The following is a 22,082-nucleotide window of genomic DNA, read 5'->3' as shown; positions in this document are numbered from 1 at the left end:
AAAAATTAACATCACACTAACAAAGGGGGTGTGGAGCAGAAAAGGGATTCACCAGGGGAGGGTGTTATAACAATCTACTACATACACCTGCTAAATTCCACTACTAACTTATATAATAAAAAACCTACTTAAATAAAAAATAAAAACTTTAGATTATTATAACCAATAGCAGTGGTATATCCACACAATGGAATACTACTCAGCAATGAAAGAATGAACTACTGATACACACTATAACATGAGTGAAGCTCAAAATGCTTCTTCTGAGTAAAAGAAGGCAGCATTAAAATGATAGAGACTGTATAGTTACACTGAAATAAGATTCTAGGAGACGCAAACATATTAGTGTTTCTACTGAGGACAAATGGGAGGAGCAAAGAGAGGCCAGGAGTGTAGACATCAGGGAAATTCACAATCTTGATGGCTGTGGTGAGTGCTTTATTGGTGTATACTTATGTCAAAAGAAGTCATATGGTATAATTTAGTTATTTGAAGTTGATTGTATGTCATGTACACCTCAAAAAATCTGAGTATTTTTAGAGAACAATAGCAAAATCAAGTATGGCCATGTTATTCCTCTACTGAATCCCTTCCAGTGGGTTCCCAAATGAGAAAGAAAACTAGAAATTCAATTATAATGGTTAATTTTATGTGTCAACTTGGCTAAGCTACAGTCTCCAGATATTTGGTAAAACAAAATTCTAGATGTTTCCATGAAGGTATTTCTATGGATGAGAATAACACTGTAATCACCAGAATGTGAATAAAGCAGATTATTCTCCATAATGTTGGTAGGCTTCATCTAATCAGTTGAAGGTCTTAAGAAAATGAATGATCTCCCACAAAGAAGCACTTCTGTCACCAGCCTGAATTCAGAGTCAAATGCTGCAAATTCACATTTTCCTTGTGCTTCCACCTGCCAACCTACCCTACAGACTATAGTTGCCAGCCTCCACAATTATATTAGCCAATTCTTTAAAATATCTCTCTCTCAATCTATGTTTTCCTTCTTTTTGTCCACCTGTGGCTTATGGAAGTTCCCAGGTCTGGGGTCAGATCCAAGCCACATTTTCAAACTACACCTCAGCTGTGGCAATGCTGGAACCCTTAAACAACTGCAGAAATACCACCAATCCTTTTGTGTCACAGCAGTAACTCCATAATCTCTCTCTTTTATTCCCCCCCACACACATCCTATTAGTTCTATTTCTCTGGAGAACCTTGATTAATACACCTTCTATGACCTTGAGTGATCTAAAAATCTGCTCCTCTGACATTTCTAAAGCTTATTACCTACCATCCATCTCCTACTCAGCCCTGTCCAGCTACTGAGGCCCCCTTAATGTCCCTGAAATAACCAGGCACCGTCTCACCTCAGAGTACTTCTAGGTGCCAATCTCCAAGCTTCTGCCCAGGTATCACCATGACTCGCTTACCTGTCCTCACTAATGTCTTTGGATGTTCCTTCCCAGTGGGCCATAACTGGATCACATGATTTTTAAATTATGAATATAACCCCAGCATACTTGCCCCCCCTTTTTTATGCCTCCTTTATTCATAATGGTTTTTACCTGCAAAAATCTTACAATTATTTATTTCCAGCATAGAAACCCACCTTCCATAAAACTTTCATCCCAGTAAAGAAATAATGACATTTTAAAAATAAGTAAAGTTTATGATGTGTTAGAATGTTAAAACCTGCTATGAAAATAAAAATGAGCATGATGAGCTGGATCAGGACTGCTGGAGTGTAAATGATACAGATGATACATTTTTTAACTTTTGTTCCAAGAATGTGGAAAATTGCCTGGCACATAATAGTCATGCAATAAATATTTTTGTGTGCATAAATTCTACATTCACATATTTAGACTCTTCATATTAGAAGTGATTTCTCTGGGGGATAACACTCATTTTCCAAGATTAAAATTAATCTGATAGCTATAGACTCTTCTCAACACCAAAATACAATTTAGGGGGATACATCAGTCTTTCTAGAATAGGGAAACTTTGTAATTGGACTGACTGCTCTCTGTTCCCCTACTGTCTCAGGCACAATCACATTAAAGTTTATTTAGGTTTGAGCAAACTATCCAAAGTAGATTAATAATGAGATACTGCATTGATAAGATAAGCATTCTGAACTTTGCTAAAACTAAAAATTAGAAATTAATGTTTGTAGCTCTGGAAGGCAAGAAACTACAACTTGGAAGCCACCTAAATGTTCATCGATAGAGGACTGAATAAAGAAGATTTGGTACATATGTAATGTAATACTACTCAATATAAAAAATAATAAAATAATGTCATTTGCACAAACCTGGATGGACACAGAGATTATCATATTAAGTAAAGTAAGCCAGACAAAGACAAATATCATATGATATCACTCATATGTGTGACCTAAAAAACATGATAGAAATGAACTTATGTACAAATGAGAAACAGACCTGCAGACATGGAAAACAAATATGCCTACAAAAGGGGAAAGGGAGTGGGATAAATTAGGAGTTTGGGTTTAACATGTACACAGTGCTATATATAAAGTAGATAACTAACAAGTACCAACTGTATAGCACAGGGAAATATATTCAATATTTTGTAATAACTACAAGGAGATAGAATCTGAAAAATACATATATACATACATACATATATATGTATAATTGAATATCTTTTCTATACACTTTGACTAACACAACATTCTAGGTCAAATATACTTCAAATAAATAAATAAATAAATAATGTTTTAAATTTTTTTTTAAATGGAGTTCCCATCATGGTGCAGCAGAAATGAATCTGACTAAGAACCATGAGGTTTCAGGTTTGATCCTGGCCTTTCTCAGTGGGTTAAGGAACCAGCATAGCTGTGAGCTGTGGTGTAGGTCTCAGTCAAGGCTCAGATATGGAATTGCTGTAGCTGTGGTGTAGGTCAGCAGCTACACCTCTCATTCAACCCCTAGCCTGGTAACCTCCCTATGCCACAAGTGCAGCCCTAAAAAGAAAAAAAAACACGCCAATGCCCAAGAATAGATGTACACAAGAAAATATTATATATATATATATATATATATATATATATATATATATATATATATATTTCAAAAAATGTAAAAATCCAAATATAATAATAATATAAAACATTGCAAAAAGTGCAAAATTTAAACAAATGCATGCACACAAAGGAGTTTGGTGCTTGAAAGTTTGCTGTGGGTAATGTCACATTTAGGGTTATGGAGGAATAAATGAACAAGAAATATGACTAAAGGGAATGATATTGAGCCAATAGCAATGACCAAATAAGGCACACTTAGGAAAATGCTAGAGAAATGGCTGACCAACACAAAATTTTTAAGGCATTTCTGAAAAAGTCAGTGAGTGAAATGAGAACATGGTTAGGTGATTCTCTCTTGGCTACAAGGTTACTGCTTCTGGAAAGAATCCCCAGAGCCATTGTCATGTTCCTGTTTCTCAGTCTGTAGATGAAAGGTTTCAGCATGGGGGTGACCACTGTATATATCGCAGAAGCAATTATATCTTTGTCCTGGGACTGGCCCAATGAGGAGGAAAGGTACAGTGCCATAATTGTCCCATAGAAGAGAGACACCACAGAGAGGTGGGAGCCACAGGTGGACAAGGCTTTGCAGATCCCTTTAGTAGAGGGGACCCTCAGGATGGAGAGCCCAATGTGGCCATAAGAGACCAGGATGCCACTCAATGGAAAAATGACAATGGCAGCCCCTTCAGTGATTATCACCAGGTCACTGAGAGAGGTGTCTGAGTAAGAGAGCTTGAGTAGGTTTGGAAGGCTACAGAAAAATTTGGGATGGTGTTGTCAGCACAGAAGGATCCTTGGGCCAGCATGAGGGTGTGAATAAGGTCACCAGCACAGGAGAGAATCCAGAATCCAGCTTCAAGCAGAGCATACAGTCCTTCTCTCGTGACAGTGGTGTAGTACAGAGGGTGACAGATTGCCACATACCTGTCATAGGCCATCACCGTGAGGAGAAGATTAGCAACACAACCAAAAATCATATAAAAATACACCTGTGAAAGGCACCCTGGATAGGAGATTGACAGGTTCTGGGTCTGCATGTTTATCAGCATCGTAGGGACAGTGACAGTTGAAAAGGAGATGTCTGTGAAGGTAAAGTGACTGGGGAAGAAGTACATGGGGATGTGGAGGTGAGGGTCCAGCCTGATAAGCAGGATGATGAGCAAGTTCCCCAGCACCATGCTCAGGTACATGCCCAGGAACAGGGCAAAAAGCATGCCCTGATGCTCTAGCCAGTTGGGGAGCCCCAGGAGGAGTAACTCGGATATGCTGCTCTGGTTTTCCCTCCTCATGCTCATTTTCTATCTTTGGGGAATGAAGAGAAATGGGAAGTGCCAGGAATTTAGAAGTACTGAGCATCACAGTTACCCCATGCTCACATGGTTTCTCACAGTGACTGTCTCAGTGTAGACAGATCTAACTGAACTGCACTCACACACTGATGCCTTATCCAGTCTGGAGAGAGCAGAACAACTTGATTTGTCTGAACATTGACATTCACATGGAGAAAGTATATGATTTCAATCAAGCCCTTCTGAGGAAATAAGGAACAGCTCATTCTTTGTTTGACATAGTGGAGTCACTATGATAGACAGTAGGGAGAGAGTAATAAATAAGACACTGTCCCTTCAGGGATCTACTGTCAGGCTGCTTGTGTGTTTGAGTCTGTCTTACACAACAACTCATGCATGTACAAACACACACACACACACACACACACACACACACACACACACACCATTTAAAGCATTATTGGGAAAATTAGTATACCATGTACAAAATAAATTGATCAACACATATCTCACTTATCTTTAGAGAGACTACAAGAAAGAAAGGAAGGAAGGAAGGAAGGAAGGAAGGAAGGAAGGAAGGAAGAAAGAAAGAAAGAAAGAAAGAAAGAAAGAAAGAAAGAAAGAAAGAAAGAAAGAAAGAAAGAAAGAAAAGAACGAGAAAGGAAGGAAGGAAGGGTCAAACATTATGACACTCCCCCAAAAAATTAAACAGAGGATTACCATATGATTCAGAAATTTTACTTCTGGTTATATAACCAAAGTAGTTGAAAGGAGGGGCCAAAGTGTTATTTATACAGCCATGTTCAAAAAATGGCATTATTTACAATAGCAAAGAGATGGAAACAACACATGTCCTTTAACAAATGGATAAATGAGGTCTAGACATACAATGGAATATTATCAACCTTAAAAAGGAAATAAATCCCGAGAAAGCCACAACGTGAATGAACCTTGAAGACATTATGCTAAGTAAAATCATGTAATCACAAAAGTGTAAATATCATAAGAATCCATTTATATGAGATGGATTAATAGTCAAATTAATAGAGATTAAAAAATGGAATAATGACTGCCATGGGCTCTGGGGGAAGGAAAATGGATATCTAATATTCAGTGGGTACAGAGATTCCATTTGGGAAGATTAAAAAATTCTGGCAATTTCTGTTCTGGCTCAGTGGCAATGAACCCAACTATCATCCATAAGGATATGGGTTCAATCCCTGGCCCTGCTCAGGGATTAAGGATCCAGCATTGTTTTGAGGTTCAGTGTAGGTAGCAGACATGGTTGAGATCCCATATTGCTGCAGCTGTAGTGTAGGCCAGCAGCTGCAACTCTGAATCAACCACTACCCTAGGAATTTCCATGTGCCATGGATGAAGTCCTTAAAAAAAAAAAAGTTCTGAAATTGGAGTTAATAGATGCAGACTATTGCCTTTGGAGTGGATTAGCAATGAGATCCTGCTCTGTAGCACTGGGAACTATGTCTAGTCACTTATGATGGAGCAGGTTAATGTGAGAAAAAAGAATGTATACATGTATGTATAACCGGAACACCATCCTGTACAGTAGAAAATTGAGAGAACACTGTAAACCAGCTATAATGGAAACAAATTAAAATCATTATATAAAAAAATAAAAATTAAAAACAAAACAAAAATAAAATATTCTGGAGTTGGATGGTGGTGATGGTTGTACAAAAATATGAATTACTTGTGCCCCAGAAATGTACACAAAAACTATTGAAATGATAACTTTTGTTATATATATTTTACCACAATTAAAAATTTTTAATTTAAAAATAAGTCATGAGTTAATAAACCATTGACTAAAAACAGCAATTAAAAGGAGAGTGACCACAAAAATAAAGAAATAACTCATTATTTAGGCAGGATGAGTAAGCAGACATCAGGAACTAAAGATGACAAAGATACAGGAGCCCATCAAGCAAGATCAAGTAGCTTCCTTGAAATGTGTCTTTACTTCTGAGGGCTCGCTCTCACATCCAGAAAATGGTAAAGGTCCAAACCATGAACTGCCTTTGAAGATTAGTAGGTCCACAGAGCTTGACTCATTGCATTTTTAATAATTTTGTCTATAAAAATCTTCCTTCACATCTGCCATTCTCTATGTCTCCCCTTCCATAGCAAGGCTTTGAAATGACACAATTCTGAGCATACATGCAAAGTGAGTCACATAAGAATTTGACCAAGGAGGTGAGCAGAAAGCCAAGATATTGCAGATGCTGTAGGACTGGTGACCTATATCAGAATTCAGAGCCATCTGACTAACTAGACAAGGTTTCAAAATTGACCCCACATGTTCCCCAGAGTGGAAAAGTGGAAATCATTAAATATCGATGAGGAATACTGCAAAAAGTTCAGTAGCCTTCAAACAACCTGGACAAAGTGTCACCAAATTAGCATAAAGAAGACTGCTTGTTGTTTAGGTTTACAGCTGAGAGAATGGAATACTCAGGCTATCAGGCTGTCTGACCAGCTCTAATATTCACATATATTTTCAAGGTCCTCACAAGGCCCTCTATGCTCAACAGCCATCCAAGAGAGGAGAAGTAGATTGTGAGTGTGTTACACACAGAGACACTCAGCATGACACATAGTGAAACAAAAACAAAACCCCAGATGCTGCTGTTTTACTCTCTCTGAACCATACTCATCCTACTTCAAAGTGTCAAAGTTGGTATGTATTGATAGCAACTTACGTACAATTTCAAAATGAAAACTTTTGTCACGCATGACTTCTCTGTCTAGTCACTTATGATGGAACACATAATGTGAGGGAAAAAATGTATACATGTATGTGTAACAGGGTCACCATGCTGTATAGTAGAAAAAATATATAATTAAATAAATGATGAAAAAGCATGAAAATAAAAACACTCCTACACTATTTGTAGAGGTGTAAAATGGTGTGGCCATGATGGAAAACAGTATGGAGACTCACCAAGACATTCAAAATAGAACTACCACATGATACAGTAATCCCACTTATAGGTGTACACCAGAAAGGACTGGAACCAGGATCTCAGAGTATCTACTCTCCCATGTGCATTGCAGCTCTGTGCACAATAAACTACGGAAATAAGCCACATGTTCACCAAAAGGTGAATAGATAAATGTGGCATATACACACAATGTATTATAATTTTTCCTTAAAAACAAAATGAAAATCCAGACAATTGTGACAACAAGGATGAATCAGGAGGATGTTATTCTAAGTGAAATAAGCCAGTCCTACAAAGGCAAATATCACATGACTTCCCTTTGAGAAACTCACAGAGACAGAGAATAAATGGCAGTCAACAAGGGATAGTTGGGAAGGGGAAACGGACTCTTGTTTTTTAAATGAAATAACGTGTCAGATATGCAAGATGAATTAGTTCTAGCAACTTGCTCTACAGCATAATGCCTAGAGTCAAAAATACTATACTGTGCACATAAAACTTCCTTAAAAGAGTAGATCTCATGTTAAGTTTTCATACCACATTAACAGGACACAAGGATATTTTGAGAGGAGACAGATGTGTTGATGGCCTTGATTGTAGTGGTAGCCTCACAAGTGTGTGCACATGTTCAAACCCCTCAATTTATGTACATTAAATATGTGCTGTTTTGTGCATACCATATAACCCCACAAGATGTTTTTTTAAATATGCAAATACCACATCCAGTTGCCAACACAACTCACAAACCATACACACTTACACACAAAAAAAGTCCACTACGCATACTAAGAATCATGTGTGATCTAACCCAACACACAAATAACATAAAAAGAAGCAACATGCACACAGCAACACAAGCACACACATGTGTATTGCAGATTTCCAGCCTCCACGGTCTATTATTAGCACTGTACAATAGGACTTTCCACAAGGATGGGAATATTCTATAGCTATGTTGCCCAATATAGCAGCGCCTGTCTCCTCTGACTACTAGAGAATTGAAATATTGCTAGTGCAACTGAGGAACCAAATTTTAATTTTGGGGCATTTTAGTTAATGTTACTATTATGGCCACTTAAGGCTAGTGGCACCAAGTAGGTCAGTGTGTAGTAAATCAGTCATTAAAAACACAAGGTTATAGAAGCAATGTAAACACATATTTTCTCTATTTTTCCTATTCCTCACATCAATGCACATATCTAGGTGAAGTGAGTGTTCCCCACCTTGTTCCAATATGCACTGATTCAGGCTACTATCTGAGGACTCATCACTTATGCCTCCATAGCCTAAAGATATTTAGTCATTTCCATGCCTGTTTACAAGAAGAAAAGAGAGTGGGAAAATCCACATTTACCAATAGGACTGAGACCCCAGGGAACACACTCCCAAGCTTCTGGTTAGAGAAGCAGCCAAATGAGTTAATTTCCCAAATTCTTGCCTTTCTCTTGAGATGCATCTAGTGAAGAGACCAAAGGGGCTGAACTACAGGAGTCCCAGAAGGTGTCTCCAATGTCAGTGACAAAATGGCCTCCCCTCTGCCTGCTCTTGAGAAAGAGTGGTCATGAACACCCTTGAACTCTGAGGAACCCACAACAAAATCTTCCTCTCTATTCACTGAAGAAAGGACCAAACAGAGCAGAACCAGCCCTTGAGAGCACTCACCACTGACCCTGATGTGTTTTGGAACTCACAGCCCATTACCATCATTTACTGCATCCATATGAAATCACAAAACCCCACAAAAGACAAAGCTGTTTTAAGCAAAATGGACAAAACTGAAGGCATCACACTTCCTGATTGCAAACTACACTACAAACCTTTAGAAATCAACACAGTATGTTACTGACATAAAAATAGACATATAAAAAAATGGAACAGAATAAGGATCCCATACAAATGTGCTCAACTGATCTTTGACTAGGGAGCTAAAAACACACAGCAAAGGTTAGTATCTTCAATGAATGGTGCTGGGAAACTGGATATCCACACACAAAACCATGAAAGTGAATCCTCAAGAGTGAAAACAACTGTCTGTGCCATCCCATACTGGGGACTAAAAATGTTTGCCACCTTCATTGACCACAATATTCACAGCCATGTTCCAACAAAATGGGTAGATCTAGAAGGTATTATGCTCTGCAAAATAAGGAAGAGAGACAATGATAAATATGTTATCTCACTTATATCTGTAGACTAAAAAGGAAAACAACAAATCAAAAAAACAAAATGAAAATGGACTGAAAAATAAGAGAAGATACCAGTGGTTGCCAGAGGGGACAGTGTCTGGGGAAGAGGGATGAAATAGGTGATTTAAAATCTTCAGTTTTAAAATAAGGAAACCATAGGATGTAATATACAGCATAAAGATATGATCAATAATAATGTAAATTAATTTCAGACAGTCATTAGATTAACAGTTGTGGTGATCATTTAATAATGTATTGAAATGTCAAATCACCATGTAATAAACCTGATACTAACATAATATGCAAACTATATTTCCCACAGCATCTGGACAGGGAATTGAACCCTGGACCCTCAGATTAAATATCTGATGCTCTGACTGAGCTACACAGGTCCTGCAAATTATATTTCTTTCTTTTTTTTTTGTATTTTGAGGGCTGCACCTGCAGCATATGGAGGTTCCCAGGCTAGGGGTTGAATAGGAGCTACAGCTGCTGACCTATGCCACAGCAATGTGGGATCTGAGGCACATCTGTGATCTACACCACAGCTCATGGCAATGCCTGATCCTTATTCCAATGAGTGAGAACAAGGATCAAACCTGCATACTTGTGGATGCTTGTCAGTTTCTTTTTTTAATATTTAAATTTAATTTTTGTCAGAGTAGAATTGATTGACACTTGTGTCAATTTCTGCTGTACAGCAGAGTGACATCACCCACACAACACACACATATATTCTTTTTTGCATACTATCTTCCATCATGTTCTATCCCAAGATATTGGATACAATTCCTGTGCTGTACATTATGACTTCATTGCTTATCTATTCTAAATGTAATAGTTTACATCTAATAACCACAAACTCCCAGTCAGGCCCATTACTCCTCCCTCCCCATAGGCAAAAAACCACAAGGTTCTTTTTTTAATTAATATTTTAAATTTTTTATTCTTATTTCCCCAGCAAATTTTTTTTTACTGTACAGCATGGTGACCCACTTACACATATATGTATACATTTTTTCCCATTAACATGCTCCATCATAAGTGACTAGACATTGTTCTCAGTGCTAAACAGCAGGATCTCATTGCTAATCAATACCAAAGGCAATAGTCTGCATTTATTAACCCCAAGCTCCCAATGTGTCCCAAACCCTCCCCCTTGGCAACCGCAATTGTGTTCACCATGTCCATGATTTTCTCTTCTGTGGAAAGGTTCACTTGTGCCATATATTAGACTGCAGATATAGCTGATGTCATGTGGTATTTGTCTTTTTCTGACTTACTTCACTCAGGATGAGAGTCTCTACTTCCATCCATGTTGCTGCAAATGGCATTACTTTGTTATTTGTTATGGCTGAGTAGTATTCAATTGTGTATATATACCACATACTCCTAATCCAATCACCTGTTGATGGACATTTGGGTGGTTACCATGTCTTGGCTATTGTGAATAGTGCTGCAAAGAATATGCGGTGCATGTGTATTTTTTTTTCCAAGCCTAAAGCACAATCTTTTTTTTTTTTGTATCAAGTAGTAGAGGTTTATTTTTATATTTTTACAGAATAAAATACATATATTTAAACACAATTACATTCACACAGATTATTATATCATGGATCTTAAGAAAGAGATTAAGTGACTCCTTCTGGGGAAGTGGAATGGAAAATATGCTGAGACAAATAGGAAATTTATTCTATACTTTATCACATTTTGTATGGCTTTAATTTTTACTATTTACTATTATCTACTACATTTCATTTTTTCTTTAAAAATTAGCATTATATTAAAATTGTGTATATTGCAACTAAAATTTGTAAAGAAGAAAGCCTTATATAACATTAAATATTTTATATAGCATAAGAAAAAGAATAACTTAACTGGTAAGAATAGCAAAAATAATACACCCTCTGAAAATAAGTAAAATATTAAATGCACAAATTGGTTAAAAAACAGTGTAACTATATAAAAATGTCCTCACAATTTGTTACATCTTATTGATTCTTCAATATAGGCATTACACCATTCTAGGTGATGAGATAAACAAGATATTATAGACTTTACATTGTACAATGGAGAGAAGTGGTTATTAATAAAACAATTGTAGAACTGTATTATTTAATTATAATTATCTTAAATTCTTTGATGGAGAGGAAATCAGAATCAGATCTAAGAAGACTTCAGCATTCCAAGAATGATGTCAAATGACCCCCTTCATGGTGGATTATGCACTTATTTACTATGAGATATGTATCTCCTCCAGAGATTCCTTGTTTGTGTATCAATTTTAGATTTTTGATTTGCAGTTATTCTGAAGTTTTGATGTAAGTGTCTATATGTATATGAGATTTTTTTAAGTTGTTGTTCTATTAATTGAAAGTTCATCTCCAGTGTCCTTCATTTGTACCTTCCTCTTCTCATGATTTCTGATTTTGGCTGTATGATTGTGCATGGACGATTTTGTATCTTTGCTATATATCTACCTTTACTGGTGAGCCTTCTCATTTTTGGCATTTTTGTTTCCTGTTGCTGATCTTTTCTTTCCTGCCTAGAGAAGTTCCTTTAGTATTTGTTGTAAGACTGGTTCAGTGTTGCTGAATTCTCTCAGCTTTTGCTTATCTGAGAAGGTTTTGCTTTTTCCTTCAAATCTGAATGAGAGCCTTGCTGGGTAGGGTAATCTTGGTTGGAGGTATTTTTCCTTTCATCACGTTAAGTATATCATGCCACTCCTTTCTGTCCTGCAGAGTTTCGGCTGAAAAATATGCTGATAACCATATTGGGGTTCCCTTGCATGTTACTTGTTTCTTTTCCCTAGCTGCTTTCAAGATTTTCTCTTTGTCTTTAATTTTGGTCAGTTTGATTATTATGTGTCTGGGTGTATTCCTCCTTGGGTTTATTTTATATGGTACTTCCTGGATTTGAGTGAGTGGTTCCTTTCCCATGTTAGGGAAGTTTTTGGCTATTATCTCTTGGAATATTTTTTCTGGCCCCTTCTCTCTCTACTCCTTCTGGCACCCCTATAATGTGGATGTTTGTGCATTTAACATTGTCCCAGAGTTCTCTGAGACTTTCTTTATTTGCTTTCAATCTCTTTTCTCTTTTCTGTTCTGCACCCATAATTTCCAGTAATCTTTCCTCCACCTCGTGTATTCGTTCTTCTGCCTCCTGTATTCTGCTGTTAGCTGCTTCAGTTATTGTATTTTGCATCTCTTCTTGTTTAAGTTTTATATTTTGTATCTCTTTGCTCAGTGTTTCCTGTAAGTTATCCATCTTTGCCTCCAGTTTATTTCCAATGTCTTGCATATTCTTCAGCATCAACAGTCTAAAGTCTTTTTCTTGGAGACTAAGAATCTCCTCCTCGCTTAGCTGTTTTCCTGGGGTTTTTCCTTTCTCCCTTATTCTGAGTTATAGTTCTTGTCTTTTCATTTTTATAGGTTTTTGGTGTGGTGACCTTCTTATGGATAATAGAGTTGTAGCCTCTCTTACTTCTGGTGTCTGCCCCCCTTGTGGCTGAATTCGGTATGGAGGGCTTGGTGTAGGCTTCCTGATGGGAGGGGCTGATGCCTGCCCCCTGGTGGGTGGGGCTTAGTCTCTGGATGGGATTAGAGGCAGCTGTGTGCCTGAGGGGTCTTTAGGTAGCCTGTTTACTGAAGGGCAGGGCTGTGATCCCACCTGGATTGTTGTTTGCCCTGGGGCTTCTTAAGAGCTGGCTGATGGGTGGAGCCAGATTTTCCCAAAATGGCCACCTCCAGAGAAAGGCACATCTGCTGAATATTCCCTAGAGCTTTGCGTCCAATGTCCTTCCCTCATAACAAACCACATTCACCCCTGTTTTCCCAGGATGTCCTCCAAGAACTGCAGTGAGGTTTGACCCAGATTCCTATGGAGACTTCGCTCTGCCTTGGGACCCACTGCACGTGAAAGTCTGTGTGCACCTTTTAAGAATGGGGTCTCCATTTCCCCCAGTCCCATGCAGCTCCTGTGCACAAGCCCCACTGGCTTTAAATGTCAGATGCTCCAGGGTCTCTTTTTCCCAGTGCCAGATCCCTACACATGAGGGTTTGATGTGGGGTTCAGAACTCTCTCCTGTAGGTGAATCTCTGTGAACCAGTTAGTTTCCAGTCTGTGGAGCTTCCCACCCCAGAAGTATGGGGTTGTTTATATCATGAAATTGCCCCTCCTACCTCTTGATGTGGCCTCCTCTTTTTCTTCTGGAGTAGGGTATCTTTTTTAAGGTTTCCAGTCCATTTGGGTGAAGATTGCCCAGCCTTTAGTTGTGAATTTTGTTTTTTTTTTTAAGATAGAAGTTGAGCTCCAATCCTTCTATTCCGCCATCTTAATCCTCTCAATCATGTGTCTTTTTTAAGGGAAGTTTTGTCCAGATATATGCCCAAGAGTGGGCTTGCTGTGTCATATGGTAGTGCTATGTATAGTTTTCTAACATACCTCCATATTTCCCCAGACAGAGATCAACCAAAAGGAAAACTATAGGACAATATCTTTGATGAATATAGATGCAAAAATTCTCAACAAAATTTTAGCCATCTGAATCCAACAACATATTTTAAAAATTGTATACCCCAACCAGGTAGGATTCATCCCAGTTTCACAAGAATGGTCCAACATAAGCAAATCAATCAATTTCATACACCACATTAAAAAAAGAAAAGTCAAAAAGTACATGATCATCTCAATAGGTGCAGAAAAAGCTTTCAACAAAGTCCAACATCCGTTCATGATAAAAACTCTTACCAAAGTGGGTATAGGAGAAACATTCCTTAACATAATAAAAGCCATTTATGACAAACCCACAGCAAATATAATACTCTATGGAGAAAAGCTGAAATCATTCCCACTGGAATCCCGACCAAGACACAATGCTCACTCTCACAACTGTTATTCGACAGAGTAGTGGAAGTCCTAGCCACAGCAATCAGACAAACAAAAGAAACAAAAGGCATTCAAATAGGAAGAGAAGAGGTAAAATTGTCACAGTATGTAGATAATATGATACTATATATAGAACACTAAGGATTCCAACCAAAAACTACTTAAACTCATCAAAAAATGCAGCAAAATAGTAGGATGTAAGGTGATCATTCAGAAATCAGTCACATTTCTGTATGCTAACAATGAAATATTAGAAAAGGAATATGAAAATACAATCTTTTTAAAATTACACTCAAAAAATCAAATACCTGGGAATATACCTGATGAAGGAGATGTATGTCAAGAACTATAAGACATTAATCAAGGGTATTAAAGAAGATGTAAAAAAATGGAAAGATATTCTATGTTCCATGTTTGGAAAAATTATTTTAAAAATGGCTACCCAAAGCAATCTACAGATTCAATGCAATCCCTATCTAATTACCCAGGACATTTTCCACAGAACTAGAACAAACAATCCAAAAATTTATGTGGAACCACAAAGGTCCCAGAATTACAGAGCAATTCTGAGGGGAAAAATCAAGCAGGAGGCATAACTTTCCCAAACTTCATGAAATATTACAAAGCCACAGTCATCAAGAGAGTGTGGTACTGGTATCAAAACAGACAGACAGGCCAAAGGTACATAATAGTGAATGCAGAAATAAACCCAGAGACCTATGTTCACTTAATCTTTGACAAAGGATGCAAGAATATAAAATGGATAAAAGACAGTCTTTTCAGCAAGAATTGCTGGGAAACCTGGACAGCTGCATGCAAATCAATGAAAGTAGAACACACCGTCACACTATGCATGAAAATAAACTCAAAATGGTGGAAAGACTTAAATATAAGACCAGATACCATCAAACTCCTGGAAGAGAACTTGGGCAAAACATTTTCTAACATCAACCTTACAAATGTTTTCTCAGGTTAGTCTCCCAAAACTTGTCAGGTTATTTAACCACTTAGCGGTGGCAGGAACTCCAGATGCTCTTCAAATTATATTTCAGTAAAGAAGTTGGCAAAGTTGCTTGTTTCTAGAATAGTCCACAAACGATTGTTAATAATGCTGAAAAATTTTATGAATATTTGAGGCCTAGGACAAGGGCTTTACCGATGTTTCCCAATTAATACCAAACATAGGCTTTACATTCTCAGGTTTTTCAAGAATTGCAGAAGTTTCATTAAGAATTTCTGTGAGGAACTCAGTTAGTATCCCTGGTCTCACTCATTGGGTTACAAGTCCAGCATTGCCACAAGCTGCATTGTAGGCTGCACATGCTGTGGCTGTGGTGTGGGTTAGCAGCTGCAGCTCTGATGCTACCACTAGCCTGGGAGCTTCCATATGCCACAGGTGCAGCCCTAAAAAGAAAAAAAATCCAATTATTAGTGAGTTTATTCTTGATAAATTTGGTAATGTGGTATTTTCCATGTTCTATCGAGTAAGTTCCTATTTTAACCTTTGTAATTAACTAAGTACCACCTGATAGATATTTTGAGTTGTATAACCACAACACTTCCCTTAATACCATTTCACCCACTATATCTAACAGTCATTGATGACTTTATATTGAACAAACTATTGCAGATGTGGTGGCCAAATAGTAATTTTCTAAGTCAACCAATTCTTCTATATTGATTAGCTGTATACTCTCTAGGAAGGAACTTCGCCTTACTCCACATTTTTTTGTTTTTTCTTTTTATTTTATTTTATTTATTTTTCATTGTTATTTCCCCAATACATTTTTCCCTACTGTACAGCATAGTGACTCAGTTACACATACATGTATACATTCTTTTTTCACCCTAAAATGCAGCAAAATGAACCTTTGAAGAGAAAAGAAAATTATTTGTTTTTTCATTGATTTATTTATATAATAACAGACTCATGAATTCTTATTTATCCTCTGAGTTGTAACCCATTACTGATGTTATTCATTTTGAAGCTCTAATTATTCCAGATTTGTATAATGGGAGCCTTTCCAACTGTCTCCTGTGTCCCCATGATTCATTGAGCTCCTTTTATTTTCAGTCTCAGCAAAATTTCCCTTGTCTTTTCATGTCCTGGACCCAGCCCTAGAATCATCCATTTTTCTAAGTAACTTTAGTTCCTCTTAGAAGAGACTGATACTAAAAAATCAAATTTTGCATTACATGTGTTCATTGATTACAAAGCTTCAAAAGTATCTCAGAGAATACAGCCAGAAAACACATATAGTGTTAGAAAAAAGAATGTGTACATGTATTTGTTACAGGGTCACCATGCTCTACAGTAGAAAATTGGCAAAACAATATAAAACAGCTATACTGGAAAAAAATAAAAATCATTGCATAAAAAAATCATAGGATGTAGAAACTAGAAACAAGCAAACTAAAGGAATGTTTACCCATAAGTTATGGGTCAGGAGTGGGACAGAATGAATTGGAGATGCGGATAAGACAGATATTGATATATAATTTCAATCTGTTTATACACATTAAAACCCATGAGTTCAATTGTATTCAATTGTATTGTCAATTCTAGCTCAACACCATAGAGTTCTTTCTAGCCTCTTTTTTACATGTGCATCGCACCTTTCCCTCATTCAAAAGTCAGTCCCTTTCTCAGAACAAGTTTACTTATTTACTAAATCTTTGAATATACATAATTAAAGAATCTTAATCTGAAGCCAGTGTTAATGACAAACTAACTTCGGCTCAAAAACTTTGCTTTCCAAAAAAATATGTGTTTTCATTGTGAGAGTAGTTTATAGACAAAATTCACTGTTCGGTAATAATTATTTTATTTTCCCATTTATACCAATTGTGGTATTAACTCAAAATATATTTAGGGTCATTTTTTGTTTTATTTTATTTTGCTTTATTTTCCATCACTTTCTTTTTAATTTTTGGTAGGTAAAAGATAATTGTCAAAACTATAAAAATAAATATACTTATTGCCCCATCTTTTCTTTCCTATTCTAACACCACCCCCTGTAGGTTAGCAGTCTCATTAGTTTCAAATTGATTCCTCATGTGTTTATTCTCAATGGGAAGCCACAGGTATATATTATTTTCCCTACTTTTTCACATAGAAACTAGTATGCTCTAGATGCTCTTTTATGCATTTCTTCTTTCCATTTAACAACATAACTTGGAAATCCCTCCGTATAGATTCATATGTATCTTTTCCATTATTTTTTCATAGCTGTGAAGTACTCAACAACAGTGATGTTCCATAGTTCCCTTTTGAAGCCCTAGAAAAAAATTGCAGTGATGAATGTACTAAATTCCATCTAATTATCTATCCCAAAGTGTTAAAGTGGTAAATATTATGGTGTGTATTAAATTATACCACAATGAATTTTTTTAAGTAAAAGCAAAAGAAAAGAATAATAAAATAACAATAATGTATGATTAATAAGTTAATGGAAGGGATATGGAATAACAAACTATAAAGAGAAGTGAGAATAAATATTAAATAAGTTGTCTCATTTAGAATACATATAGAAATATGGAAAACATAAATTTAAATACATTCTGTTTATTTTATACATTAATAGATCAAATTCTACAGAAATTCAATGATTGTCAACCTACATAGAAAGAGCAAAATCCAACATTACACTATTTAAGAACTAACATTTTCCAGATATAAAGACAAAAGAATGTTTAAAGTGATGGTAAATAAATACATGTAAACAAATAACCAAAAACTGGTATATCTAAACTAATATCAGAGGAAGTAAATGAGATGTGAGGATAGAAGTGATGGCTAAAAAGAAATCACCCCTAACTATAAATGCAATTGTGTGCTGTTCAATGAATAGGTAAAGGCACCCTACCAAAGGAGAGCATTACTTTGTAGCATTTTCCAATTTCCATAGTGTAATTATGCACATCATGGCTGATTTTGACCTACCAGCAAGATGTCATTGACTGTGGCACTGCAAAGAGATGTTCACAATCAGCTTGAAGCCACTGCACACCAATTTTAGCACATCTTGCAGAGAAAAATCAGTCCACAAGGAGCAGAACATGATGTTAAATTGGTGTGTTCTCAATAATGTAGTACAAAAAATACATAAGGAAAAACTGACATATCTAAAAGGAGAAAAATAGAAAACCACAATCATAACTCTGTGACATATCTGCATAGCATTTTTCACATATTGTTTGAGATGATGAAGAAGCAGAAAAAATTAAATATCAAGAATATTTAACAATGCAAGTAACAACTGGACCTTACTGTCATATTAACATGATATATAACTGCTGCATGCATATTCATTAAAATTTACAGAGTTGCCAAAGAAAGGATAGTTTTAGGAGATACATCTCAATATGCTCATGACTGCAGTAAGAGGATTTAGTGATTGTCACTTTTAGACATTAGCCCTATTGACAAATATCTCTAAGGCCTGTTTTATACCTCTGTTCTTGAGGCTATAGCTGAAGGAGTTCAGCATGGGACCAACTACTGCATACAAAATGGAAGAGATTAAGTCTTTGTCATTGGAGTCCCATGATGAGGAGAAAAAGTAAATACTAACAAGTGTCCTATAGTATGAAGACACCACAAAGAGGTGAGATCCACAGGTGGAACAAAATATAAAGAGTCTCTTGGTGGAGGAGACCTCAAAACTGTGGTCCCTGTGTGAATATCCAGCCCATAATACTGCTCAAAGACAGAATGAAAAGCATTCCTGCCACAGTAAAGATGGCCAGCAAATTGAGGCAGGTGTATGAACAACTCAACTTTAAAAGGGCAGTGAGTTCACAGAAGAAGTTGAGGATGATAGTCAGCACAGAAGGAGTTTTGCACCAAGAGGGGGATACAACAGAGAAACAGGACCCAGCTCCTAAGGAGACACATAGATCTTGCCTCATGACAGTGGTATAATGGAGAGGCTGACAAATGGTGACATACCTGTCATAAGCCATTACTTTGAGAAGGAAATTGTCCAGACAAATAAAAAGTGAGAAAAAAGACATCTGAGAAATGCACCATGCATAAGACATGGATTGATGTTGAGTTTGCATGTTCATCAGCAGTTTTGGAATTGTGATAGATGAAAGGGAGACATCTGTGAGGGCCAAGTGGCTGAGGAAGAAGTACATGGGGGTTTGGAGGTGAGGGTCCAGCCTGACAAGCATGATGATAAGTAGGTTCCCCAGCACCAGGGTTAGGTACATGCCCAGGAACAGGGCAAAGAACATGCTCTGCGGCTCTGGCCAGATGGGTAACACCAGGAGGAGGAACTCCGACACACTGCTTTGGTTCTCCCTCCTCATGCTGTTCTTGCCTCAGCTGGGAATTGGCAAAAGTGGGAAATGTCAATGAACATGACATAAGACTATAGTCAAATCATCTATCCATTGAAAAGTCTTAATTTTTGCTACCTTTCTTTTATTTTTCTTAATTGTTGGTAAACAAATCAGCCTTTCCAATTCTGGTTCAAATAATACAGCAACTAATCGCATAAACCAAGACTTTTCTCAAAGAAAGCAACATATATTTATCCTTCATTCAATAAATATTTACTGAAAAACTGCTTTTTCCCCTGTTGAGCAGATAGGAGAGAACAAGGACTGAGAATTCTCTGTGTTAAAGATTATATCTTTACATTAAGACAGTTTCAAACATCAGTAATTTGCTAAGATGAAAATGGAAAAGGGGCACCAAATAATAGGTGTCAATCATTCATTTCCTCTTAAAAAGGATATGAAACTCCTTATATTTGATGAAAATTATTGATGGAATTCCCGTTGTAGTGTGGTGCTTAACGAATCCGTCTAGGAACAATGAGGTTACAGGTTTGATCCCTGGCCTTGCTCAGTGGTTTAAGGATCTTGCATTGCCATGAGCTGTGGTGTAGGTCACAGACGTGGCTCAGATCCCACATTGTTGTGGCTGTGGCATAGTACAGCAGCTACAGCTCTGAATAGACCCCTAGCCTGAGAACCTCCATGTGCTGAAGGAGTGGCCCTAGAAAGGAAAAAAAATAAAATAAAAAATAAAGTAAAAAATAAAACAAAAATTATTGAAACTATGTCATGGCTTTCATGGCAGTTTGCTGCACCCTGTTTTGAGTCACTTAAAATCCCAAGTTATCAAAAATGTCCAATGTAGGCTTCCAAGACAATGTTGAAAGTTCAAGGCACTGTCCCAATGGTTTTACATACACTTTCAAATTGTTCCCAGTCAACAAAATATCATTACACACATTTTAAGCACAGGAAAACAAAAGTATACATTATTTAAATTTGAAATGGTACAATTGTACATCTTGCACAATTAAGTGCAAGATGTGGAATCACAACATGGCAAACCATCAAATGTACTTCATTAACTTGATAATTCACTGCAAAGAAAAGCATCTGGGGCTATACAAAAGTAAACGACAGAATCTAAACTTAAAATATCTAGCTTTGGAAGGTAAGAAGCCAAGACATGGGAGACAACTTAATGTCCTTCAACAGATAAATGATGAAAAAAAAAAGAGTTGGTACATATATTCAATAGAATAGTACACATCCATGAAAAGCATGAAATAATACCATTTGTAGCAACATGGATGGAGCTAGAGATTATCACACTAAATGATGTAACCCAGATAGAATAAAACACATATAAATTTTTGGATTGTTTGTTCTAGTTCTGTGAAAAATTTCATGGGTTATTTGATAGGAATTGCAATAAATTTATAAGGGACCACAAAAGACCCAGAATCACCAAAGCAATCCTGAGAAGCAAAAACCAAAGAGGAGGCATAATTCTTCCAGACTTCAGGCAATATTACAAAGCCACAGTCATCACAACAGTTGGTACTTGTAACAAAACAGACAGACAGACCAATAGAACAGAATAGAGAACCCAGAAATAAACCCTGATACCTATGGTCAATTAATCTTTGACAAAGAAGGCAAAAACATAAAATGGAAAAAAGAAATCTATTCATCAAGAATTGCTGGGAAACCTGGACAGCTACATGCAATGCAATGAAACTAGAACACACCCTCACACCACGCACACATATAAGCTCAAAATGGCTGAAGATTTAAATATAAGACAAGACACCATCAAATGCCTGGAAGAGGACATAGGCAAAACATTCTCTGACATCAGCCTCATGAATATTTTCTCAGGTCATTCTCCCTGAATGCAATAGAAATAAGAGCGAAAATAAGAGCGAAAATAAACCAGTGGGACCTAATCAAACTGAAAAGCTTTTGGACAGCAAAGGAAACCAAAAAGAAAACAAAAAAGACAGCTTATAGCATGGGAGAAAATAGTTTCAAAGGATGCAACCGACAAGGGCTTAATCTCTAGGATGTATAAGGAACCTATACAACCCAAAAGTAACAAAGCCAAAAACCCTATGGAAAAATGGGCAAAAGACATGAATAGACATTTCTCCAAGGAAGATATACAGATGGCCAACAAGGACATGAAACAATGCTCAACATCCCTGACTTTTAGAGAAATGCAAATCAAAACTACCATGAGATACCACCTCACAACAATCAGAATGGCCATCATTAATAAGTTCACAAAAAACAAGCGCTGGAAAGAATGTGGAGTAAAGGGAACCCTCCTTCAATGTTGGTGGAAATGGATGCTGGTACAACCACTATGGAGAACAGTATGGAGGTACCTTAGAAATCTATACATAGA

General features: G+C 36.8%; 1 protein-coding gene and 1 pseudogene across 1 annotated transcript; both read right to left on the bottom strand.

Moving 5' to 3' along the window:
• Nucleotides 1–3,310: 3,310 nt before the first annotated feature.
• Nucleotides 3,311–4,347, bottom strand: LOC146407215 (olfactory receptor 1J4-like; annotated as a pseudogene).
• A 14,695-nt stretch (nt 4,348–19,042) lies between these two features.
• LOC146407214 (olfactory receptor 1J4-like) lies at nt 19,043–19,699 on the bottom strand. The gene has a single exon (XM_085014421.1). The coding sequence runs from the start codon at nt 19,697–19,699 to the stop codon at nt 19,043–19,045; it is 657 nt and encodes a 218-aa protein (XP_084870547.1).
• Nucleotides 19,700–22,082: the final 2,383 nt, after the last annotated feature.

Source organism: Sus scrofa, chromosome 1 (assembly GCF_054392235.1).
Source record: "Sus scrofa isolate SSC_HxYL_T2T_F1_AM1 chromosome 1, Sscrofa_HxYL_maternal_Yorkshire_Landrace_v2.0, whole genome shotgun sequence".
NCBI lineage: Eukaryota > Metazoa > Chordata > Mammalia > Artiodactyla > Suidae > Sus > Sus scrofa.
The sequence above is the reverse complement of the archived record's forward strand: the minus strand, read 5'-3'. Positions and strand labels throughout refer to the sequence as shown.

Coding starts and splice junctions, on each gene's coding strand:
- LOC146407214 (XM_085014421.1), bottom strand. CDS start 19,699: ATGAGGAGGGAGAACCAAAGCAGTGTGTCGGAGTTCCTCCTCCTGGTG.